This window comes from Tinamus guttatus, unplaced genomic scaffold (genome assembly GCF_059628265.1).
Source record: "Tinamus guttatus ecotype Peru unplaced genomic scaffold, ASM5962826v1 Tinamus_guttatus_pri_ptg000008l, whole genome shotgun sequence".
NCBI lineage: Eukaryota > Metazoa > Chordata > Aves > Tinamiformes > Tinamidae > Tinamus > Tinamus guttatus.
Window position 1 is genome coordinate 2,842,358 of NW_028288542.1, and position 27,606 is coordinate 2,869,963.

The 27,606-nt window shown below is 34.8% G+C and overlaps 1 protein-coding gene across 1 annotated transcript in view; it reads right to left on the bottom strand.

Annotated features, from left to right (window-relative positions):
* The window catches only part of CFAP47 (cilia and flagella associated protein 47), a 284,853-nt gene that overhangs the window by 20,110 nt on the left and 237,137 nt on the right, over window positions 1-27,606 (bottom strand). The window contains exons 58-62 of the mRNA XM_088521979.1: window positions 21,680-21,839; window positions 20,913-21,007; window positions 17,172-17,333; window positions 4,072-4,243; window positions 2,468-2,629 (exon numbers count right to left, since the gene is read on the bottom strand). Coding sequence (XP_088378105.1) covers window positions 2,468-2,629; window positions 4,072-4,243; window positions 17,172-17,333; window positions 20,913-21,007; window positions 21,680-21,839 — 751 coding nt within the window. The remainder of the gene's footprint in view (window positions 1-2,467; window positions 2,630-4,071; window positions 4,244-17,171; window positions 17,334-20,912; window positions 21,008-21,679; window positions 21,840-27,606) is intronic.

The window sequence follows — 27,606 nt, forward strand, 5'->3', positions numbered from 1 at the left end:
TTTAATTAAGCAAATGCAAAAAGCTTTTAAGCTTTTCTTAAGCAAAGTATCACTTTCAGAAATTTTATACTGTGATCAACATAAAAAGAGCAGTAAAATATTTTAAAATTCACATCAAACAGATTTCTATAATCTTTATTTAGAGGGCTAGTGTTTTATCTATTCTTTCCTGACTAATACTGTTGTTATTACCTGTATCAGTTTACATTGGCATGCAGTAAGGCATTTGGTTCTAAAACAAGCACTAATGTTAAAACAAATACCAGAGCCTTGCTCCAAAGCCAATTACTTCACTGTAAATGATTTCAGCTGGTGTTGAATTAAGCCAACATTTATAAAATATACCAAAAAAGGTCATCTATGAAAGTTATAAAAAAGGCAGATTTTTTGTACTTAACAAATGAAAGCTACTTATGTGTTTCTAAGCAATCTTAATTTCATTACAAAACAAAACATTCAACAGCATGGCCTTCTTGAATTTGTTAAGCTGAAAGCAAATATTGGACTACTCATATATCACATCTGTAGACAATTTTAAAATATATATTTCAATTTTCTTTATACAACAAAAGTATGTGGTGGGACTCCCAGAGTCTTTCACTATTCACTGAAGCACGTATTGTCTTTTGCTCATTAGAGGCATGATATATCTCTATTTTAAATCTATTAAAAATAAAATCCTCTACATATTTGCATATATAAGGTATGTATATGAAAACATATAATATATTATGTATCATTACAATATCAATATATATTATATGTTATAATATACATATCATATATTATTATATGCATAATAATATATATTTTATTATATATAATATATTTTTATATATATTATACAGTATATATCATATATATAATTTTTTATATAATATATATAATAGAATATACATATACACACATATATAGGAGAAGACAACAACAAAAAGAAAAGAGTATACATGTATATGCAAGGGAAAAAGATTCATCTCTTTTAAAGTACCAGACCTGATTCTCCATTGGATTGGCCTGACGACTCTTTATTTAGGAAAAATCCAAGATGGCGATAATTTTTCTTGGGATATTCCATATCCTAACTGAAACCTGTTAATCCATATTTCAATATTTTATGGCTTTATTCAAGCATTAAATTATATCTGTAATATATAAGTTTCTTCTGTAATTGCTTTCAAACCACATATCTTGAGTGATACGTTTTAGTTTGCTGAGTGCTCTATTTCCACGACAAAATCTTTATCACATCTTTGATTTACTTACGGTATGTCGGTGGCAAAGCAATACAAATCCTACAGAGCAGCTGTTGGTACTGTTTTCAGTGTAGTGCACATTCATTTTATGCAAGCATTACATTTTGTATGTAAAATGTGTATGAAAGAATCCTTGCTATGTAAAATAAAGTTTGAATGTTTTTGAGGGAAAAAAGAGAATCTGTCTTCCACCAAGGCTCCTACTATATATAACTGTAATGATTCAGGTTTTATAATACCTTTTTTTTGAGAACATTAGGTCTCTTCACTGCTATCAAACACCTACCAGCAGATTACAGTATTGCCAGAGCAATTGCTTCACTTTTGTTCCTGAAGCAGCCCATTCTACTGAAATTGTTAATATGAATATGGTAGTAGCAGCCTTTTTCAGAGCCCTCATGTATTATCATCACTGAGAGCCATGAAAACTGGAATAACTGTCCACCTTCAGTGCATAGCTTTTGGAAATAATATCTTAAAAATCAGTAAGAATACATATAATTCAGTAAGCTATATATAAATTAATTGCAGGTTTATTAGATTATGCAACTTTAAGAAAAGAATGAAAAATATATTTAAATTATACTAAGAGAGATTTCTGCAGAACTTTTAGAAAAGATCAGTTGTGGACCAGTAATCAAATCCTGAAGCATCTGACAAAATTATCATATCCAATGAAACAGGAGGGTAAAGAAGAATGGTTACCATTCCCACATAATAAAACACAAATACTTTAAAAATAATGGCATACCTTAACATTTTTAAAGCAGAATGCAGAGGCTTTGGGGGGCTTGATTTATGTATAAAGTATTTGGAAATACAACAGGTTTAATAAAATCATTTAGTAAAAACATTTAGTTAGAGCTCTGTACATGTCCTGTAAAGTAAGCCTTTAATATCATGATACAATTCCTCAGCATTGCATTATGTGTTTTAACACCAATGACATTTTAGGGCAAAACCTTGGAGTCACAGCATAAACATTAGCACCGACTCCACCAGTTCTCTCTTAAAAGCTATAGATTAATGTGTTGAACATTTCTTAGAGAACCACCATTCGTTACCTAAACACTTGGAAGTAGTGAGTTATTTCTTCGATGGCTGCAGCTCAATTATGGTTTTGTTGCCCAAATCTATTCTATCTATCTGATGTATTTGAACATGGGCTATATCCTCAGAAAATTGCATAAATACTTTATCATAAGTGTTTTTACCTTCTCTGGCTTGTAAGTCGAAAGCCTACTACAGCTTCCTTATTCAGGCCGGCTGCTTCAATGTTGATAACGTCATCGACTTCGGGCTCCATAGCGATAAACAGCAGTGGAAACTTCCAGATTCCTCCCGTAGCACATTGTACTACCAGGGTAGCCGCATTCCTTAAAATTTAAGTTAAAACATTCACTGCATAGAACAGCATAATATAAACTCAGCAAGCTAATACACAGAATAGGCTTCTGTGTGTACAAAAATGTGCAGATGGCTTTAAATTGAAATGTGTCATTAATTTTATATGACATACTGCATATTAGTTGTATTTTAGATTGGAATTTAAGATAAATAGCACTGGATATTTACAGTGTAATATAAAAAAGGATATAATATGAAAGCAAAATGATGGGCACAGCCAAGAGATTTGATTCTTCTTCTGTTTATTCTGATTTAACTGTTTCATTATTTTACTGGTTATTCTTTATTTATTCTGGTGTTAGAGAGAATTTGGTTAGCAGAATTTGGTCTACACATATTAGCAGTACATATTAGAACCAAATAGATGTGACTAAGGTCTATGTACTTTCAGAAAATGTCAGACTATGATGTCCTTGGACTGTCTGAAAAGAGAATTAGTGCTCTAGATACGGCTGATAAAGAAACTAATTTAATTGCAGCCTTTCAGTCCTCTACAGCAGACTTGATAGGTCTCAGGTACATAGAGATTAAAAGGAAAAAAAAAAAAAAAATGGAGGGGGGGAAGTGGAGACAGGGTACAGAGTAGAAATATAAAATGGTTTGTAAACAAATTTCTCCTCTGATCTGTGTGGAGATGAGTGGACAGACTTTCTTGGAGGCTTGCTTTTAGTCTATTGCAATAACTTGCTTGACTACCACAAATAAAGTCTCCTCCTTCATCCTAAAAATATCCTCTTTACATGTAACCCAGGAGATCTACCAGGGTCTGCTCTTCTCTTCCTCATAACATCCAAACTCTGAATTTCTCTATTGCCTGCACTTTTTTGAAAGAAGTTTCAGGAAAGTCTGTCCTCCATAGATGCTTGGCTTCTTTCAAAAGAAGATACAATTTCTCACTCTCTCCAAAAGAATGCCTCTTTCACGTTTATTTTTAAAGGTATGCAAAGAGTTTATTTTTAAAGCAAAGCAAAAGGACTGTTTTTCTCATCACAGCTATAGAAGAGGGTACCATTTTTCTGTGAACCATTGATCCTGCAAACTCATTTCAAAATAAACCATCCCAACCTGTCAAATAATACACACATTTATCTAGGAAAAGTTTTTTCTAAGGCTGACAGGCCAGCTTGTCTTCGAACAAGTAATTTTCACTTAAGGTTGTTACACTTTCAGTACTCCAACAATTATAAGTAAACTGATGGACACACACAATAAGGCAGTAACTCAACAGAATCATTGAGCAGGCATTAAAAAGAAACGCTGTCAGCGTTAATGCAAAGATACCATGATGAGAAGCAGCAAGTAAGAAAATAATAAGAAATAAAAAAAAGTGCAGGGAGGTGTTAACTTAGCTAAGCTTGCTCATGTAAGATTTTACTGCATTTTCTATTGGTAATAAAGAATGGGGACTTACCTCATTGGCTTGTTAGGTGCAAACACTATATTAAAGGTCAGTGTTACAATTCCAGACTCTGTATCTCTTTCTTTTTGCATTAGATGTATGCCCACCAAAGAGTCAAGCTGAGACTTAATTTTATCTGACTGATACTGCAATTCATACAGAAATTCCACTGCTGTAGAAAAACCTAAATGATATAACAGTAGAAGATCAATTTGTGTATATTCAAATCACAAACATTTGGCTAGCTAGTAGTTATATTTTGGGCTTTTCTTATTAAAAGTGACAAATGAGTAAAACTAGTATTCATCTGAAACTGGACTGATTTGCTTCTGGTTGCATATCAAAATCTTCCAATTTCATATAATACACTACACAGTCTGAGACAAAATGGAAGCTGGAAGAACTAGAAGTTAACAACAATAGTAATATTTCTATCACTTCTACAGTGTGTTATTTCTAGTTCATCAGCCAAATGTAAATTGCAAGAATGAGCTACTATTTTTGACTAATTCCACCGGGCCAGTCTCAAAGAAAATTGTCATTAACCACATCAGTGTCACAGATGGCTGCCAGCCTGAGAAATAGCTACTGCAATGAAAAATAGCAAAGGTGTCACTAGCAGGCTCTTCTCTTATTCCCTTTTGTAGCTATGAAAAGGCCAAGTCATAATGACATAAAAATAAGCAGCTGAGCTTCTGGAATCAAATGGTTCTTCCAGCTATAATAAAGAACACTGTAATATTCAGTATATGACAGCAATTTGTACACAGACGGGAACTAAATTACTACAAGGAATATAATCTTATACTTCTAATATATTTAAAAGTTTTATACACTGTGGATGAGAAGACTTTTAACAACATCACTAAATTTATAGGAAACTTCATCTTACTTCATCCACATATCTCAGGATACATTTTAAGTTTGCAGAGCTTAGTATGGTGCACTGTGCAGAACTCCTGTTTATGCAACCACACATATCCTGGCTATAGGCTGTCAGTCAAGTTCCAGGTAACCTCCTTCAGATTCGGAATTCTGAAATACCTTTCTTTCTATAAAAATCTGTATGCCCGAGAAACAAGCACTGTGAGATAGCTAAACAACAGCTTTCTTTAGTTTTGTCTATCTGTAAAGCCATTTAAAGAGTATGGATACTTCTTCCCATGCTCAAAATCCTTTCTTTGCTTGAATATTAAAGTTATTTTTCACTACTTCATTAGCTAACAAGAAGTTTTAACACTTTTTGCCAATATTTTTGTAATGCATAGCTTAGATTAAACCCTAAAATTGTCAGAGCTTATCACTCCTGACTCTTTAAAGTACATTGTTTACACAGGTGTATGAAATATTTATCCTAGATGTCCAAGTTACGCAGATATAAGCACTATCACCAACAGCAGGATTATCTGTCATAGTAGATACACACTGGGTACCAAAAAGGATTTCCACATATTAACCCACCCTTTATAACTGTACTTTACTATTACAGACACATTTTGTTATAATGAAATTCAAGTCAAGCCTTTTTTTCTAGAGTTTATAAAATTCCCTGTATCACACCATATAGTTCCATGTTTTGTTGTTAATCTAAGAATAGCTCTTCTTCCTCTTTTCAAAAAATACCATGCCCATGCCACGCATTTAGCATTTAAGGCAGCCCAAGGCTTGGAGTAGTGACCCCATACAAATGATGACATCATTTGGAGAATTCCTCAGTGGGAAAATTGCAACTGTTGAGCAGATGTTTCTCGTAGCAGTGAAATCACACAACACTGCTCAGAAAAGGCTTGTTTTATAGTTCAGATGCTAGGAAGAATATGTTGTTACATGGTGCTTTTAGTACCTGAAGATATTTGGGTTTGAATTCATATATTTATATGATGCCTTTTAGTCACAAGCAATTAAATGTCCGTTCTATGTTCACAGTAAGCATTTAGTTAAAATATTTTAATATTTACAACACCTAAGGAAAAGCAATGCATTTTTAAGCACCAAATGAAAATATCTGAAAGCTTCATTATGCAGGTCCCTTAGCTGGTTGTGAATCTACAGTGCAGATCTAGTTTAGGGCTGTTCAAAACAAAAAAATGTAATTAGATTTTCATCAGAGCTGCAAACCCTAAAGACTTCATATTACCATATTATGGGAAGCCTTTGTAAATATGTTGCATATTGTTGCATATTGCATATTCTTTGAATATGACTTGAACCTTTAGCCTAACAATTGTATACCAGTTAAGAACTTGTTTTGTTTTTAAAATAACCAGTTTAGTGCAGATACATTCATTATTTTATCTGATACAAACTGTAGAATAGTTTATACATGCACATATAAAATCCATCCCAAATAATCTGCCTCTGTTCTGAAAACAGAGCAGGAGAAATAGTTCTAACGAGTTCACACTTGTCTTAAAATACAAATATTTATTGATCCAAGTAATGGGATATAATATGATATTTACCAAAGGAACAACGTTCAATTATAAAAAAAATTGCTTCTTTATATTTCTCAAAGAATATTATGCATTATTTAAGTAACAGGGGAAATAAGAATATGGTTTTGCAAGATTAATTTCGTAAAGCATTAGTCATTTCTTATTCTGAAAGGCTATGAATCTCAATTTTTATGGTGTTTTCCTTTCTGTAACCGAAGGCGTTCAAAAGTTAGTACATATCTAGGCAACATTTATGCATGCAGATTTATAATAATTACTGAAGCAGCTATAGCTGAAAGCCTTCCTCACAACAAGAGTTCTGAGCTATGTACTTTTGTATATGGCTGTCATTTATTCTCAAGTATTAGCAAGGCTACTTCTCAAAAAGCACTAGAATTAAAGTGCTGTGGATTTTTTTGTGCTTTTTTTTTTTAATAGCCTCTAAGAAGATGAAAGGAAATAGACCACTTTTATTTACTTTTTGACTCATAAGTGTGGAAAATTCAAGGTCTTTACATTATGAGCAGACAATGTAATTTTTGTGACTGCTAGGGATTGATGAAAAACTAATTAAGAGACGCCATACATCTAAAATTTAAAAGACCGGCCAAACAGTTTCATATAATGAGTAGCTCAGGAATGTACCTGAGTTCTCAGTAGCCAAGTTAACCTATTAAGCGCTAATTGCAAAGACAGTGACGAGCCTCAAGTCCACAGATGGTATTGTGAAAGGCCTGCTGGATGTATCTGACCTGGAAAAGAGCTTCACACTGTCATTAGAGAAGCTTTGTGCACTTCCCTCATATCTCTGAACAGTGAATAAGTGATTGACCTCACTGAAGACCAGCTCATTAAACAACGGGCTTTTTGACGATAAAATCTAATGAAAAGAGGCCTGTGAGGCTGTGGCCTTTTTGTGGATTCCCAAAAGAGATGTAGCCATCTGAGCCCTCCGCTAATTTCGCTTAACCTGCAACACATTTGGAGAAGAGAGATGGCAGGGGACAGGATCGTGCTGAGGGATGCTCCTATCCTTTACGTTGTCTCCAATTTCCAGTGACGTGGGAGGGAATTGAAGCAGTGACAGAAGGAGGTTCAGATTGCAGAAATGCTTGTCCTCATTACAGAGGCTTTTCTTACTCTGAATAGGTGCAACAGAACAGATAAAGAGGAAATTCATTCAAGTGACTTTCCTTACTCAGCCAGCCACAATCTCACTTGCAGTCATTCAGCAAAGCAGATCAGCACAGGTGCCTGCAGCTTCCTGCTTTTCAAAAGTTAAGAAATTACTATCTCTGGTGCTGCATGTAAACATACTGCACTTGCTCAAATGTTTATTGGTGGTGGTTGTTTGTTTGTTTTTGTTTGTTTTTCCCTAGCCCTGCTAATTCTCTAAGGCAAAGCCTTACAACAGCCTCTAAAGCAAGTAAAAAAGAAACTGCAGGTCCCAAATTCATCCAGGCAGATCTGCCAGGTGTTGGCATCTAATGTTGCCCTTCCAAACCTCAAAAAATATCTTTTGTCAGAACCCCATTGAAACTCTGGTCTGACACTCATCCTTTTTCCTGATTCTCCACCATCTTCCATGAGCCTTCACACACACACACACACACACTATTTGAACTGAGTATGGAGTGGGAAGCAAATATTACGTATGCAGCTATGCCTTAAGAGAGAAAGCAGAAACAGAATAATTGACCCTAGACTAAAGAATAAAATAAGAATATAAATAAATGACAGTGGATTAACTGGTTTCAATACCTTTTTTTTTCTTAAGTGAATAGCAAGAGTAAAAAAAAAACAACAAAAAAGGAAGACTGATGGGGAAGAACTTCATAACTTTTCAGTAGACAGTATTTTCCAGGCAGTGAGAAATGAATCTAATTTGAGAAGTAAACATTTACTTCTCACTTTGAAATGTCATTATAGTCCAGGCTAATAGTGGCAGAATAAGCAAAGAGGACAAAGATACCAAAAAAATCTGTTTGTAACTGAATATGGCATTTCACGAATACAAAACTGCTGCATGGAGCACACTGTAAAATATCAGCAACAATAATACCATGTAATTTGTTAAATGCCAGACACCAAACTACCTTAAATACAAAGAAATGAATGGATATAAAAGTGACGTCCTGTAGCTCACTGATCCTTAATGGAATTCTGAGCACCATAATTTGGACTTTTACGTTACTGATTCCAGTATGGAACATAAAGCCACAGTTTCAAAAATATAAAGGTTACTCTACTTGGTTTATCTCAACTAGCCGTAGGCATTTGATTAACGTAACCTGAAGACCACAAGTGGCATCACTGTATGTCACAGTGCAGCAATGTCAGCATTTCTGAAAATGTTTTTCCAAAAAAAATCAGAGTTGACTAGCATCCACAGAGAAGACTGGACCTGAATGTAAGGGGCCTGAAGGAGCACTGCTGAGAACTAAGACCAGCAGTCCTCTGTTCCTCTGCTGAGGAAGAGGAACTTTCCAGTCCTCTCAGGGCGCAGCAAAGAGAGAGCAGAGAAAGATTTCTGCATGATCTCAAGGGATTTCATATTCTTTATATGAAAGCAGAAGAAGATGATAAAGCATAGGAATCATGGAAAACATTTCCTGGCGCCTAGCCTCTATATGTCAAAAGAAGGTGTTTCAAGTACACCTTTTTTTACGTAGGTTTTACAGTGGCACAGAAATCTTGGCATGAAGAGTTAGTATTTCCTCAGTACTGTATATATATGTATTGTATTTCCTCCAGTGTCAAACAGGGGCCAGGCTTTCTACAATCGTCTTAAAGTGCAAAAAGCCTGAATTCATTCATGGTATGCAGGATATCCTAGAGAGCTTTCAGCATATGCAGCCTGAGCCAGACAGGATGACAGATACTCTTGCAGGACTACTGTTTTTTAATGAGAGTAAGCCTTCAAAGAAGGAAAGATATTCTTCCAGCTAGAAATGTTTGCACACATGCACCCAGCCAAAACCAACCCTAAAACAGCTTCTCCAGAAACATATGTTATGATGCAGTCTCAATTCAAACAGGCATTCTTTTTTCCTGTGTTATCCTGACTAATTTGACTCCTCCTGAAAGTTGCTCCCTGAAATAGGTAGCAAGACATCTTTTATCTAACCATTCAGTGTGAGGCAATCCACATAAATGCTGAATCGAAAACAAAATTACTAATATCTTCACATTTTTTTGGACTGATCTCACCATGATGAAGTCTGAGTATTTTAATGCATGAAATACACTACATTACTGACTTAAAAATGATGTTGGTCATACAGAAGGCCCACTTCCAATGCAAGCATATTCCTTAGGTTCCTTTATAGCAGCAAGGTATTTACAGAAAGGCCACGAGATTTTTGCAGCTGTGACACAATCACTAACTTGCTTGTTCAGTCTTTTCATATGAGAGTGTGACGGATATTGCTCCCAACCTCCCCAAAATGTATCCTGGATTTCAGGCTTCCTTTTTTATCGTTTGTTGATATTTTGGAAAGATACAACTCATACAGGATGTTCTATGTTTTTTTCCTATATGGGGTTTAAAAGACACCAATGTTTTTGCATGAAATCACTCAGCACAATTAAGTGTTCCATTTTTGAATTATAATGTATGTACTTTTGTGATGTAATTACATACATTACTATATACTTTTAATCTCTTTCTCTTTTCAAAAATAATTCACAAAACTAATTACAAACTATTTTAGAAATTCTTCTTATTCCTTGCCTTCCAACACTGTCAGCACATGCCCTGTGAAGTACAGTTCTTTGACAAAGAAACACTTTTCCATATTTTGAATCATGCCACTTCCATTCATGAAGCTTGATGGATAAAATGTGACTTGGTGCTGTATTAATGTAACTTTACAAATGCCAAGGACAAATAGGTTTAGCCCTTCATTAGCTATTTAGGTTCCTTCACAGTTCTTTATTACGGCTATAAATTATTATAAAATATTTTTCATCCCGGATCACAGCATTCTTGAAATACTGTGAAACACACAAACATAATTTGTCTTACTAACTAGGAGTTATTATGGATATAGCTATTCAAGTTCCTTCAGAATTATTTACTAAGGCTACATATAATTATAAATTACTTTATGTCCAGGAATGCAAATATTGTGGATTATATTTATATAATTATAAATTATTATATAAGATTATATATAATTATATTTATTAACACCATTCAGGCTTTTGTACAATAAATAAATTCAAACTAGCTTTTCCAAGACAGACTGCTCTGTCTTGTTATTTGTAATAGAACTATTATTGGTGTTCCTTAACCACTCTTAGACTCAAACAAGACAGTGCACACTTCTGCTGATTGACGTTAAAAATCAGAATATATTAAATTGTACTGAGAGGCAGTTCTTAGCAAGGCTCCCATTTTTGTTTTTCAACAAGACATAACACACTGAAGTTTAAAATTTTCCTATATCCAGCAGTGTATTTGACCTTCTGAATTCTGAAAAACTGACCCAAATAAATCCAAGACTTCTTAAATAAGAAAACATTGAATCTTACAATATTTGAATAACACAACCCATGTGTAGTAAAAGATTTTTGTTGTCAAATTTAAAACTATTTTAAGTTTTACTACCAAGTGTGTCAGTGACAGTATTTCCAGAAACTGAAACTACCATACGAGCTGCTGAGGTAATCCTCACTTGCAATTACTTCATTTTAGAGGATTAATAATATGATGTTTTAAAGTATTTTAATTTAATTAGCAAATTTCAGATGGACACATTATTTTTCTAATTCTGAAATTTCTTTTCACAAATTCGACTATCCACACTAATTAGAACCTGGTTGCCTCTTGAACACAATGAAAACTGGGCTATTTTGCAGGATACTGGGAAGAGAGATGTGACACAGGAACATGTCTATTTTAAGGTCTCTGTTTTTTGAGGACATATAAGAAGCATGCTATTCATTTCACTTGCTATATATATATATATATATCATGCTTCATGGTCACATGAAACGGGCATTTAGGGCCCAGGAATTGCTGCGGTTCAGGGTTTTTACTGTAGTTGCATATTTTCAAACGTGTAGATGCGAAAGATGTCAACCTAGGTTATGCCGTTTTTCCCATATCTTAATGTGAATCACTAGGCAAATAAGTCTGCAGGACTATAGACTAAAGAATTTCAGTCTGAGGATTTTCTCATGAAGAAATGGATTTTTGTCTTTTGAAAAATTGGTTTGTATTATATTCAAAGCCACCCACTCAATACCTCTGCAAATTCAAAAAGCAGACAATGCACAAATGGAAAGGATTGTATAAACATGTAGTTGCCAGATGCAGGGATCTTCTGTATTTTCTTCTAACTTATAAGGGGATATAGAGAAAAGGGAAATTTCCCTAGCAAGCATTCCTTATCCAGTCATATAAATGGACTGTTCTTATAAATAAGATGGAAAGAATCTATGTCTTAAATCATGTCTTTGAAAACAAAACAAATTATTTATACGTTTCCTGATATTATTGCAATTCTGGTATCTGCCTTATGATATAATCTTTACTCAGATCATCACATACTTGTTTGGGTTAGTTTCCATTGAAAATTAACCAAAATATGTGAATGTATTCACATGATACTCTCTACTGATGTAGCTAAATTATTTCCAGTAATGTTACTAGCATTTGTAAGCATGTCTGAGATATTTCTACGCTATCCTGTGGTCCATTAGAAAGGCATACTTTCATATCCTGCAACTTTAATATACAAAACAGTCTTTCTTGCCCACTGGAACACACCACCTAATCACTGCGCTCATGTTTATTATCCAGCGAATTAAATTTAAAGTTGTATGTAAAGTAGAACAGCTTGAACGCATGGGAGTATTGATGCCTCTACTATAAGACAGTAGTAGTCTCACGGGTGGGTTGGATTGCAGTTCTCCAGAGTGGAAGAGGGAAGATGACCTGGAAGATGACCTCAATATCTCCAGTCATAAAGAACAGCAACAGTTCTTCTCTGGGAAAAGTGGTAGTGAATACAATGTGTTTTGCAAAGGATTAGGAGGCACGCTTTTACGTGTATCAAACTCCTGAACTCAAATAGGCATAAAAACTCACTGTGAATGCTGACAGGGCTTTTCATGGGCTTCTCAGGACACCCACGACTGAAGCACTTTTCGAGGACAGCGAACTACTACTAAGTTACTACACACAAACTTAGAGCCAAAGCCACAAAAGGATCTAAAATGGGAGACTTTAGGTAATATTTCAGTGTAAAATGATTATTCTAAAAACTTGGCAAAACAGATCCTAAAATTTCATTTCTTTTTTCACTAGCCAAAATTTGAAGTATTTTTGATAGGGAAAAAAAAATCCATAATGAATAGAAGGAAAAGAAATCCCTTTGTGTTATCTTTTAAGTACAAATCAAATAAAGAGATTAAAAAACTACAAGTTTTTGTAGTAAAATTCTAAAGTTCCACTGCTGTCTTTCCCAAGAACAGTGATTCAGTGAAAGAATTTGATTCAATGTCCTGTGGTGATTCTATTACACTATGTAACATTTAGTCATTTGTCTTTATAATTTTAATTGCTAGCTATATCTTCAAATCAACTTACTCCAAAGAGTGTCAGAACTATGGGCACAATGCACTTATATTTACAGAAACAGAATGCTACGCATGTTCTCCATAATGACCAGGGAAGTTATGTTTTTCCCTTTTTGCCTCATGCTCGTTCTGGAAATGAGCAATGTGGGAGAGATGAGGGAAATCTCTGAAGTGCATAACTCAATTTTCTCTAGCAACAACATCTGAACAGTGTGAATTTGGAGACAAGAGAATATAGGCAAAGAATTGACTTGATAAAGAAATTCCATTATAAGTCAATTTGAAATTAGCATTAAGCAGAGTCACAAAAATACAGTGCAATAACTTGGAAACAGAAGAACATTTGGTACAGACTAGTCTAGGTGTGCATGTAATTATTACTACAGAGACCGTCAGGCACTTTGTATATCGCAAATGTAGGTTCAGAGTCCCTTCTGCTTGCTATTCTGAGATGAAAAGTGTGCAAATACAAACGAGATAATTAGACAAGGAGAGTAATAATTGACCCCTTGTTCTTCTGGAAAACCCACAAAGTTCATGTTTCATGGGCTTCTGCTGTGTTGATGGTCCATAATTAATGGGCTAAATACTAAATTAACTCAAATTCATGCAGAAGATCACTGAAAAGTGATATTATATTGCAGAAGCATAACTAACACATTGTGAACTGTTTGCTACAGTTTTGACCTCCAGAAGTTTTTCCAAAATATCTTGACAAACAAAAGGTGTAGGAAACTGTATCCATGCTATGGAGGTAAAGCTTCATCATCACCTAATTTTGTGAAAAGAGAGAAATGGAACTTTGGCAGCAGAACCATAATATATTAATGAAAGTAAGGCATGAATCCTTGCAGTAAAGGATCATATTGCCTAATTTTCCCTTAGTCACTAACATTTAATGAGGCATCTATCTGCGCAGCCTTGCTTTAGGGATATGTTGGATTAGCTGATCAGTTCTTTTGGTCTTTTCTTTCTCCATGTGTACATTATGCTGAAAAGTAATGGCAGGAAAAATGAATTACTTCTGATTTTGTTTTAGAGTTATTGTGTGAAGGTGAATAAATAACTTCAGATTAGCTTATAATTGATCTGGCTTTCTCTAAATGCTGAATATTTTAACTGAACATGATTTTGCATAGGTGTTAGAAACTAATTTTAATTTGCATGATGATGATTTGCATTTTTAAGGCTTGCAGAGTTTAACATTTCATAAAATGGCAAAGCAACAGAAATGCTGAGCGACTGTTCTGTAAACAGAAGCATAAGCACTGATTCGTGCTCACAAATTCTGTTTGCTCATAATTCAAGACCTTCTTTTCAGGATTTGTTATTATTTTTCTAGTCAGCAAACAAGGGAAGGACATATGCTACCTGTGAGACCAAAATTATGCTAAGTTGTTTGTTTTTCCCTTGACTGTCCTACTGCCATGAATGTAACTTTAGAAAATTAAGATCAAGTGCTAACCTAGTACATCATCACTGAATAAATAATGTCCTATTTGAACTTTTTCATCAGAATGTCTACACATATTGCAGTTCAGGAAAAGGAAATAATGTGATCTTAGTGCTATGTATATTTTTCATATCAAGAACAGGCCATTTAAAAATCTGTTGGTTTACCGTGCAAAGATGATTTACCAAATGGAATTGCTTGCTCAGCCTGGTATTTCATACAACATTAAAACTGTGATTATCCACCAGATCTATGTAATGATTTCAATATTTCCATTTTCATTCTAGAAATCCTTTAAAGTGCAGTGTTTTTCATCTTGTCAGCTAAGAGTTACCCATTAGAATTTAAGCAGGTGAGATTATGAAATTACATCATTTTAGCTATACAGTATTTAGACTGTTGCTTCTTTCTTGAGAATTTACAATAACTTTTCTGTTTCAAATAAAATCTTCTGGAATGGACTAAACCATTATTTTCACTTCCCAGGGGTTTACTCTTGTCCAAATAATTTAAATACTGAAGCACAACAGTAGCTGTTGAAATCTGATCAGACAGTAATTATCATCATTTATCTTTGGATATAAAAACTGCTTACTACATGTCACACGCCCTCTCATGAATCACTCTTTTGGAAGAGAAAAAAAAAAAAAGAAAAACAGCTTGCCAAGCTGTTATCTTAGAGCTTTATACTTTTATTTATGTTATTACCGATAGGCTGCAAAATGCTCAGATAGCACCATTAAATTCAATTCCTAACAGGCATTAAATTCATCTGATAATGACATTACAATGTCATTGACAATCCTGAAAAGCACCAGAGTTTAAATGATCTTAGTACCTATGGTGCCAAGCATTTCATTAGCAGATGCCTTGCCTGAAAAAAAAAGCAGTGTCCCAAATCAATGTTCCACAGAATGAACAGAAGACAGTGTTACTAAACATGAAATATCATTCCCACGAATAAAACAAGCACTATACATCAATGAGCTGAGAGTCTTTCAAAATGCTGCCTCAACTTGCTGAATGCATGTTACTCCTGCCAATTCTGATGGCACCGTTTCCGAGGGAAATATCCCAGGTATGTTTAAGATGGCCTACTCATATGTGACAGCTTAATAAACTGCTCTGCCAACTATTTCAAGTAATAAAATGGTAGCATGTATTTTGATACAAAGCTGTTCTTACAACACTAAATGAAATTGTATAATGTTTCCAGTTCTCTAAAGGGGCAAGATAGCACACTGAGCACTTTGCACCTTTTATTATTTTACTAGTCTGATCACTATTACTTCGTATTATAAGAATATAAAACAAGAATATGCCCAAACATTTGACTTTGCAATATGAGAAAATACATAGAATAACTAAGTAGTTACACAGACTATAAGGATCAGCAAGTATATTCCATATAGGCTCTTGCTCACAGTTCCCCTTCAGATCCTGCACTACTTTTAAAAGTGCTGTTAGAAGAGCTGGACAGTGACTGCAGATACAAGACCACGGTGGTCAGTAGGGGTGGGGAGTGGGAAGATGCATAAGAATCAGCCCTATAGGGAGGGTAGCATATATGAAGGGTATCTTCATCTGTATTTTACAAATTTGCAGTATGAACTGTAGTTTTGGAGTTCCTGGAACATGGCATTCCTGCAAAGCATCTAGTGTGCCAGATTCTGAAGCTGACTCAGGTGGCATAAATAAAACAGACAACAAAAGCCCAATTTATGTGGCTCTTGGATTCAATGCCTAAGTAATGGACTGCAATCCCAGCAACTTCTGCAGTCTCATTTCTCACCACCTTACAGTTCATTATATCCCTGAGAAAGCTCAAGTATATCACTTCCTTTCATTTAAAGCTATGTTAAAAGCACATTAGGATGTCCCATGTAATGCAGCACAGTTTTTAAAATGATATATACATATATTTATCAAGTAGGATGTCTTTGCACCTACATTTGAATGTAGGATTAAATTTTGAGGGCACAATCCTTTGTGCAGATTAAAATGTAACACTACATTATTTGTTTTAGTAGTGATGTCTGTTAACAAACATTTACCAACAGACTTAACAGGCGTTCCTTTTCTTGCTACTTACACCTTGTGCCATTCAAGAAGAGGTACAATATGAAAAGTAGGTGCATCTCTGAAGAAATTGATTTTCACTCTGTCCTCAGCTGATTAACACTAAATGGAAGCTATCTTTCTATAAAGCTTTATTGCTTCTTTCAAACAGGGCCTCCTTCAATCCATTTTGCTGCGGATATTGGCCTGCTAGTGGAATGTGTCTTACAAATATGGACAACCTGCAGATAAATATTTCCTTGCAATGCTTACGCAGACATATTTTTGCTAACTGCAGACTTTGTACAGGCTTTGTACTCTTTTAAAGGAGAAATGGTATATGGTATGCACCTCAGCCTTACAGCTAAGACAGATTGGGGAAAAAAAAAAAACGGTTTTAAGTAAGTCCAGATATAATGTAACAGTGTAGAAATATAGAAATATGGGCTGGGGGATTTTTTCTAGCAGCATTTTTCTAAACCTCATCTCTTGTCAAGGCAGAGCATCATTTGTTAAAGCACCTGTATCATATTTTAATGTTACTGAAACTGTATGATATCCAAGCTATTTGCTCTTACCAGAAGTGACATGAACTTCATCTTGAATGTTGACTGGCTTATTTCTGTCAAACACTGCAGCATTTCTTCCAGCGGGCATAGCAGTTGCTCCAGGAACTACGCCTGGCAGCAGCACTTCCACTCTTTGCTCTACTCTATGCCTGGCTCGACAGCGTACCACAGCTGCAGAAAAACAAGAAACCATGCTCTGCAAAATGTTGCCAGCAGCTTAATTTTAACAAAAAAGCTAAACAGAGAATTGAAATGGTCTTAAAGCAAGATGGAATTCCAAATAAGGAGTAATGCAACTAAAAGATTTTTGTCATCTCACAGTTTCCATCTTTAGGTGGTTCTTCAGGTGAGGTAGTAGAAAATACCATTAAGCAAGCAAAAGTCTTGTTCTGCTGTTGGTTCCCAATACCACTAGCAAATGTCTCCTCTTTTTTTTATAATCACAAAATGTATATCTTTGTTTTAGCATATATGCAAATAGGAATTATAGTATCATTTGATACACATCACTGAAAAAGGCAGACTGATGGAATAACAAAGAAATGAAAGAATTTAAAAGTTAAATGAAATGACACTTAAAATTGGAGAAAAATATTAAGTTACTCTTTGATTCATTAATGTAAAAATACTTTTTTCCTCAAAATTCAGATCTTATAGACCATGCTAGAATAAATAGCATTCTGACCTGAGTTTCTCTTTGAAGCATGGCAGAGCTATTTTTCTATATAACTAGTGAAATTCTTTTAAAATATGTCTTTTTTCATTAAAAAGAGGTTCGCTTTTTTGCCTATGCACCAGATAGTATACAGCCTACTCCAATAGTTACTATCTGCGGTTCTTTCAGTAGTTGTTTGCAAGAAAAAAAAAGATTATACTCAGGAACTGAAAGGGAAATACGTTTTCCCAAACAAAAGACACGGAATTTTCCAGAAGTATTGAAATCAACTTGAAAAAGAAGAGCTGATTACATTTTTCTCAGTTTCAAGGTGTAAGTATTATTTTCATCAAAATTATGCCTCTGAAACCACAAAATCATTTGTTCTATTATCAGAAAGTTAGGGTTTTTTTCTGTCCACATGGTATCTCTTGTCAAGGCAGAGCAGAGCACCATTTGTTAAAGTACCTGTACCGTATTTTAATGTTACTGAAACTGTGTGATATCCAAGCTATTTGCTCTTACCAGAAGTGACTTATAAACCTTTACAAGAAAAGAGCTACAAGAATAATTACAAATAGGTCTTTTTTTTTTCTTTTTCCTGGATGCTTAGCCATACACTTAACATTAAAATGTATATTACCTGTATCATCCCAGTTTACCAAGGATTTCAGGTTACTCTGTATATATACTGTGACTTCATTAGCTTCTATTCCACAACTCATCTTACAACTAGCAGTCATCCTATATTTTTCCAAATTTCTAAGTAATATTTATGGATAAAAAATCAAAACTCTGTGGGATTTAAGTGGACAATTCCTCAAGCAACTTGATCTAATTAGATCTGCTCTGAGTAGAGTGTTGGATTAGATGACCTCCAGCAGTCCCTTCCAACTCAAATTATTTTATGACTCCACAAGAAAAAAAATATTCTGGATGATTCTCCACTTGTAATTACTTCTATAAGCTGGCCAGGTTTTAATCTATTTAATATGTACTACATGGGTTCTGACCACTGATCATTTTAATTGGTCTCATGAGATACTAAACAAGTGACTTCTAGACATTTAAGTATATTAAGATGCAAATAAGAATGACACTAAAGATGAACTGCCTAATATACTAGCAAAACAGCTTTGTTTTTTGAAATAACAGCTTGTAGCTTCCAGGCAATTTCAATAAATGAAAATAAATACATTAAAAGAAATGATGATACAAGTTTTACCATTATTAAAAAAGCAATAATTTAAAAGCAAAGTAGATTTCTTGTAAATTACTTGCTCTGTGCTCCATTTTACAACTGTGATTTTTAAAAAGTCCATTTATAACATAGAACTAATGAGAATCAAGGCAGGAATGGAATTTGTTTCAAAAATGCTCCCACATATATAAGTATATTAGTTTTCTATCTCATTTTTCAATGAAAGACCTCCTACTCCCTTAGGAAAAAGGAGGAAAGAAGGAAAGAAAGAATTACATAAACCATGGACATAATGGTGATGGCTCCTAAGAGAGATGCATTCAAAATGTATGCAATGTTCCTTGTATGTCTTACAAACATTTACTGAAAGTAAACTAGGGGATTATGGAATTAGTCATAAATATCCCACAGCTTAATTTTGTTACTTTCAAGAAGCATTTTGGAATTTAAAATTATTTCATATGGAAAGTAAATTAGTTAAGTTTCCGTCCATATACAGCAGTAATGTCATGTAAGCAATTTATGCACACTATCAGTTCAAATTCTTACCCACTTTCCCTAATGAAAACAAAAGCCTAATGAAAGAGAGATTTATCACAAAGAGTGCTGATATTGTGTTACGCTACATGTTCAAAATACGAACAGAAAACTTCCCATCAATATACAGAATTTTAATGCTAATGAGACTCAATAAAACTGTCATTTTGAGCAATAGTAGATTGCATCATAATATTCTGCTTCATTCTCTTAATGTATCAAAGTGGAAATTAAGTAGATGAAAGGTCTAATTAATATCACATCATTGACATTTGTCTGTGTGTAAAAGGTCTTTAAACAAATTAAATTAATGACAGTAAAAATATATTTTCCTAGAGGTCAGTTTTCCAGAAGTCAGTCCTGTAGTTTAAACTACTTAGTGTAGAAGCACATTATACTCACTCATCAAAAGACAGGTATAAAATTGTCCATCACTGCAATGTGTAGTTTCAAGCTTTTAGTTTTACAAAGTTGTTCATAATTTCTATGAAGCATAATGCTGGGATACTATCTTTAAAGACTCTTTATCGAGTCTATGAACATGCACAATACCCAAAATGAGCAACAGCAAAAATCCTTTCAGTGTCTGTCATCACGTAGTGGAACTTCTTCGTAACAAAAGGAAAGCTAACTGCTATTCAATGCTCCTCTACAGTCTGCTTTAAGGAGCAAAATTAGTGGCTGATTGAAACAGCGGGTATCTATTCCTATATAAGTACCATGTAAACACTGTTCTGGGAACTTAGACAGAAATCCAGCCTTGCGTCAGTCTTTTGTTAGATTTACTTTCAATTTCTGCTTTTCTTTATGTAACTTAGCATTAACTGAGACACAGAAGTGCATATGATTTGAGGTTTCTAACAACTCCTGACTCCTTTTATCCACAACAAGAACAAAATAACGGATCTAGATTTGTTTTGTAGGATAGAAAAGAGGATTTTAATCCCAAAAGGCCCATAAAATACAAGCGGCAACTTTCAAATACAAAAGACGTTTTGCATCAATTTGGTGAATGCACCTTATATACTAGGGAATCTCTGAATTAGGGATTCAGGTTTGTAGACTATAGAAAGTTGCAGGCAAAAAGTGACCTGGGAAAACAGTGTAAATCATGAAACCAGCTTAGTGCTTCAACCCATGTTTTCTCCTCTGAGCTTGTAATGAAAAGATATCATCTATCTCATCAGTTTTTCCTACCCTATCTTTCTTCAAAATCTAGTAAGTGATTTTATCTTTTTAAAGACTGAAGCAAAGTCTTGCTGCAAATTCTTGTGAATGAATAGGTTACAATGGAAATAACTACTTAATTTTCTTAAATTTACCATTCTTTTGTTTTTTTTTTCCTATAATTACCTACCTGAAACCAATTTCTGTTGAGGTGCTTCGGGTATTCCATGAATTGGGTAGATCCAACGTATTCCCCGAATTCCCCCATTTTCTGCCACAGTAATACTGTTTGGAGAATAAGTAGATTTTCATTATGCTGAAATTTTTTTTCAAAAGCAATTTCAACTTGAAAGTTTTCAGTTGGGTGAGCCTCCATTTTATTGTATTCTTTAATGCCAAACACATCTAAGCAAAATATTAATTAAAATCCGAAGTCAGATGACCGGGATTTTACATACACTTAATTTAGAATCTTCTATGTTATTCTGCTAGAAAGTGAGAATATTTGGTCTCATCTGCTCTTTTTTATGTCGTGTTCATGCTGAAAACAAGTTCATTTATATGCAGGTGAAGTTAGACCAAAAGTTGAATCTGAATAAAGTCAAATATATATTTATTATAGTTTACATAAACATCAACAAGAGAAACTGTGAATAATTATTAGCCTAAATATACTGATAAACTAAAGGCATTTTAGTGCTTTACATTTGCTCTATAACCATAACTGCATTGGCAGTTAAAACTTTCATTTTCCTTACTCAAAATGGCAGATACTGAAACAGATAGTATTTACTGCTTTAATCCTGCATTCTTTGCAGGGTACATAAAAAACTCATATATTTGTCCTCAAAATCAGACATGTGATTCCACTGGGCAGCTACATATATCTGAAAGGGAAAACTGCAATAGGTTTGAGCATCCTCAAATGCTGGTTTATTTTCCTGAGGAAAAAATTACCTCTTTAAGTCTTTATGTAATTTAGCAGAATGCTCATAGGGCCAGTTTTCACCATTCTCCCTCATTACATGAATTACCACCTGAGCTTCATACAATTTCATTGTATTCGGTATGAATAACACTGGGATGTCCAGTCTTCCTCTCGGACCTAATGCAATTCCTGTAAGATAGAACAGATTGTCAAGGGATTTTTTTCAGAGATTTTATAATTTGTTTTAAATGATATTATTTGCATATTTCCCTTCTTATTTTTGATACAGTATTTAACTTATTTTAATTTTACATAATCAAATCTTATTTTAGTTTAGTGTAGCCTGTTTTCCCTCGATGTTCTGAAGGCAGAAGTTTACATGACGTGTTGTTTGGTATGAAAGAAAAGCAAAGCAAAGCAAAGCAAAACAAAACAAACAAAAACCTTTATTGAGAAGCCCTTTATATTAAACCTAAGGAGATTTTGAAGGCTCAAAAGCAAGTGAAGATTAAATGAACTTCCTACCCTTCAGAGATCATATGTATTACATGTAAATTAATCCCATGATTTTCTGGGCACTTACAATACTTGAACACTGGTTGCAACAAAAGTAAGCAATGCTGCAAATAAAAAGGTCAATCCAAAAACAGTACTTCATGTTAGAGATACTTCAAATATTTTTGAAAAAACCTGTCTTACTATTACGCCAGCCATGTCTGTCCTGTATCATTTCTCACCTGATGGACTTCACTCAAAAATCTCTTCCTTTCTCTCCCCATCTCTCTCTACATATCTTCTGTATAGCCTATATAATTATTAAGAACTTACAGGCTTTTACATGTAGTGATAATTAGCAATGTATTAGAACTAATCATGAGAATGAAGTGTGCTGTTGATGACCGAAGAAGTTTTGTTTTAATGTTTAAAACTGACCTCATTTATCAGTCCCCTAAACATCTCCATCACTGTGATGTCTAATTCCCTCACAGTATATTTATATTTATAAATGCAAACACACTGTGTGTGTGTATGTGTGTGTTCACAGAGATGCGGTATCAGAAGGTCTAGCTGTGGTTTGTAGTGACTCCTTTTTTGGTAATTTTCTTAATTCAAGCTGCCCCTCAAGCCGCCAAAGGGTTGTGCAAGACAGAGGAAGCACCAGCTCCAAGCTCCCTTCCTCAAGAGCGTGAGAGCAGCTTCAGCTTGCTACAAACCATCTCATAGTCTTTAAAAAACACTATTCTTCCTCTCCCTAATCGTGTAGAAAAACACCTGCTCGGCTCTTTCAGAAATACTACACCTACTAACTCAGCAGACAATAACATGTACGTGGGCAATTTTAGCACAGCTCAGCATGACTGCTCAGGTTGCTCCTATCTGCCTGTGGACCTCATGCTAGGGATACCAGGACTGTAATCTCTCTCCATGACCTCCACAATGATGCCTACATGCTGCAAATGACAAACTGCTGCTACGGCAGCATCTTACTAATTACAAAATATCCAAATAGCTGTTCAAGCTCATTTATAGTCTCTAGTGTTTTGCCACAGTAAAATAACTCTGGATGATTTGCAACCTGAAAAAAAAATACTCTTTCAAAAACTATACATTAAAATCGGGCTTTATTATACTATTTGCAAGTATTTTAATGTATGAAAAACAGAACAAGCTGCTAAGTAATACTTTGTAACAGTACATATGCGCTGCATATACGGTCTGAATTTTACCTGTTACAAAACACAGTGTCTTTCTGAAAGACAGATTTTACCAAAGAACCCATATGATAGCATTCTGAGTCACTCTGAAAAAAAAAATGCTCATTAAACCTCACGGAAAGACAGCAGAAAGAATGTGTTCACATTTCTTTTAGTAAAAATTCTTCTTATTAGATGCTGTTCATAATGATAGTAATTTTTATATTAGTGGGCTTGCTTACAGCTGTCAACTAACCAACTGATCACTAACTGCTAATGAAGATTTGTTTCCTTATGATTTTGCCTAGTTAATAAGACAGATGAAATAGGCCTAATTACAATTTGCACTATTTCATGCCTCTCTTTTTTATCATTCCCCTTTAGAGAAGGAAGAATTTAGAGAATGAGGACCAGCAACTGCCTATTAAACAACTGATCCTTTTGTTTGCCCAAGTATTTATACTGCAGCAAGTATCCACAAACTTTTTATGAGAAATCCATAGCAATGCACTTTTCAGAGTAAAGCAGCACCATGCTCAGTAATACATTTTGGGCCAGATTGTGGAAATATGCTATTTCTATTCGACCCTACAGGCCATTAGGAAAGAGTGATAGTTATCAGCAGAAGCTCAGCTGACCCTTTAAAAGACTGGTACCACCTGAGTCAAACCAGGAGTTGCAATTACAGTGAACTGCCTTATAGAGAAGCATACAGAGATCCCTCTGCCCCTTCATTTTTTTTTTTTTTTTTTTTTTTAGTTAACTTTTTCTTTAAGCTGTGCCTCTAGGCTTTCCAAAGGGCAGGAGAATATACTGATTCTGCAGTAGAGTCCTTGAGCACTGTATCCTTTGAAACCTGAGACTAGAATTCAGAACTGAATTAGATAATGAAATAAAAATGAGTGTATTTCAAATTCTCTTCCACTGAGCGCTGCACCATGAACCAGTTCTGTGTAATTTCTATAGCAGCCGCAGAGAGTATAGCACTATGCAAGCCAAACTTAACTGAAGTAAGGAAGCTGTGGATCACTGTAACCAGGATTTTATTTGGAAGAAATAAAGATGGGGAAACACACGAGCAGGTCACATAATTGTTTAAAAGCAGGGGTCCCCGGCACTCTGAAACTCTCATCCAGTTGTGATGACAATGAGCAAAATATCCTGCAAGAATGCAGATCCTCTCATTGAACCTCAGCCTAAGCCATGTACTTCCAGGCTGCTGAGGCATTTTGATGGCTTGCTCTCTGCTGAAAGGATGTCTCCCTGAGGCATTGCTGCTAAGCGTGCAGCATCTCAGCATGTCCCTGAATTGATCCTGCCCAGAAAAACAGCACTCTGCTCCGACCCCGCTAATTGAAAGAGAGATGAGGCAAAGCTTGCCATGCCTCGCAGAGCCTGACAGGGAACCATTTAGAGTGATTTTTTTGTTATTTCCCCATTAAAGTTATCAGTGTAGAAAAATGTCAGTTAAAAACACAGATGGTTCTGCTAAAATTACCACTGGCCATAAATGCCAGCTCAATATATTCAGCTCTGTTCTTCTACCGTTATCCTCAGGATCTGGAAAGGGCAAGCTCCAGAGTACTCATATACAGTATCTACTGCTGCAAAAGGCCTGCTTATTCTTTCTGAAGAAACTCATCCAGTAAAGGAGGACTGATATCAGGCATTGGAGATTGATTACAGCAATCGAGTAAGCAAGTGAAATACATAATGAAAATTACATCTAGGTATTCTTCATTTATTTTCACCTGCTAGAAGAGGCTTACATGTGAAGACTAAGATTTTTATACAGCTTTTCCAAAGCAATTGTTTCAGTGCTAAATTCCAAGAGTTGAAAATATAAGCAGAGCATTTCTGCCTCAATTCTTATTAAGGGAGGGTTTGTTTTTGTTTGCATCTTCTTTTTTTTCAATCTAAAGGGGTAAACAGAAATAAAACTGTTTGGATCATCAGGTATCTTGACCGATTATTATGATTTGTCCTGTTCTGCTTTAAGAATACATGTGGGAACCATCTTGTTTTCTCAGCAAGATGTAGGCAATCACCTCAATATATCAGACGTGATACCTATTTATACAAGAAGTATACCCTGATAAACAACTTTGGTATCTCAGAAGAATATAGGAAACAAACTTATCATCTCAAGGTAAACTTTTTTTTTTTTTTTTTTTTTTTTCCTGCGGGGAGGAAGCCATAAATCAGTAAATGGTTGAATAGTTCTTTTTATACCTGAAGTTAACAGCAAAGACAAATGGTCAGCCTCCCATGTCCTCTCAATACAAGAAAAGCAAGATCCCTAAAAGAAGTATAACTTCATTTCATTTGTGCTTTCCCATGGCACATCATATGCTATGCCATAACTTCTTTTGGGCATGCTACCTGGGACAAAAAAAAACTCAAAGGAATACAAGACAATCCAACTTAGCTCACCTTCTACCTAATAAAGCAAATAAAAGAGCTAATATTAGAAGGATGTAAAATGATAAAGGTTGAATCTGTCTAATTCTTCTTTTTAATGTGTTCATCATCATTTCATTTCTCTCAGCACAGTGTGTTTCGGTAGGTGGGATGCCAGACAGCTTCCTTTCATGGATAGTCTAGAATGCTAGTTCTTCTGCCACAAGTTAGTATTATCTTTTCCCCTCTGCCTGAAAGCTTCCTCAGTTAAAAAAGCCAGAATAGGCAAATTAGATTGCAATAAGTAATTTCACAAACGACTGGTTAATACTTAAGAAGTTGCTTTAAGAAATGAATGGCACAAGAGAAAAACGGATGTTTGAATCTTTGGCTGAAAGGCTTCACATCATCACTAACATAAGCAGGCAATAAAATGGATTAGATACAGAGTGTTTATACGCTTTGTTTGCTATTTTGTGAATCTTGCATTTATACAGTTTTGTATACTTCTGGCAGACTTTCTGGTTTACTTCATTAACAGATTTAATTTAGAAAGATTTATTTCTGGCACTAAATAATGGATACAAGTTAAACATTTGCTATTTAGATTAAAATAAATGGATTAAGAACAGAAATCAGTAATTAAATATGTTGTTTTGCTTAATGCAATTTGTTTGGTTTTTAAATGAAGCCTGTCTAAAAGGCCAAACATAAACTTTCCTTTTCATTTACAAAATTATCCTTCTCTAACTAATAGCCTGGAGAGAAGTTGCTGCCAAAATGAAAAACATTATTTAGACAGGAAATTCTAGTACATTTATCTATCATTAGAAGTGCAGCAACAACTAATCGTACAAGGGTTAAAACCAATGCCAAAAATGTTTCTAACTGTAGTATTTTTGGGGGCAGGGGGTCGGGAACTAAAACAAGAAAAACTGCACTTAATATCTTTAAGAAACCTTTAAAGATGGGCAACAGAGTCATGCAGATCTCATCCTCTTACTGAGGATACATGATGGCATAGACAGGATGTACAAGCTGATACGCTCAGGTGCCTGCATGGCATGAGAGCTGTTGCAAAAAGAGCTGGGGCAACAGGCAGGACCTGTTTCCAACCCAGATACTCCTTTCCATTAACTGGGGATGTGCAGTGTGCTGACAGTAAGCATATTACAGAGACTGGTAACGGGAATCACATTTGCATTGTGATTCTACTACTGTGTATTGTAATTGCTATATTCTGCTAAATGTAACTTACCCTTGTATTGTGATTTCACTACATTGCTATATTTGCTCTGCTAACTCAAAATCCCATGCAACATTGCGTATCTTCAAATAACTAATTCTGATATTAAGCACTACATTCTCCATACACAAAGTATTTAGATGAACCTGGTCAGAGCATATTGGACTCAGACATAGTATAAGAAATACCTAATCTCCTAAACCTTGGTACCTGCAACTTAGGCAGTTGATAAAGAACTGTCGACTACTAAAAAAAAAAGAGGAAAAAAAAAAAGAAAGAAAAATGCCTGGCATGTAGATACGTGTCAGATTTAAGAATATTTTAATCTCTGCTGCTATCTTTTGCATACACCTTGGCAGCAAGGGGTATTCTTTTTATTTCCCTCCACAGATGCTGTGAAGATGGACTCTGGATTCCTCTTACAGAAATCCAATCAGCAAGCACATTAGGAAAGAGACATCTGCATGGTAGGAGATGAGATGAGTGAAAAAGAGAAAGAATATCAAGCAGCAGTACAAAACAATAGAGTAGACACAGGTGGGACAGGAAGATCGAAGGTAAAGACAAGAAATAACAAGCAGTGGGACAGAATAATCAAGAATAAGTCTAGTAAGGT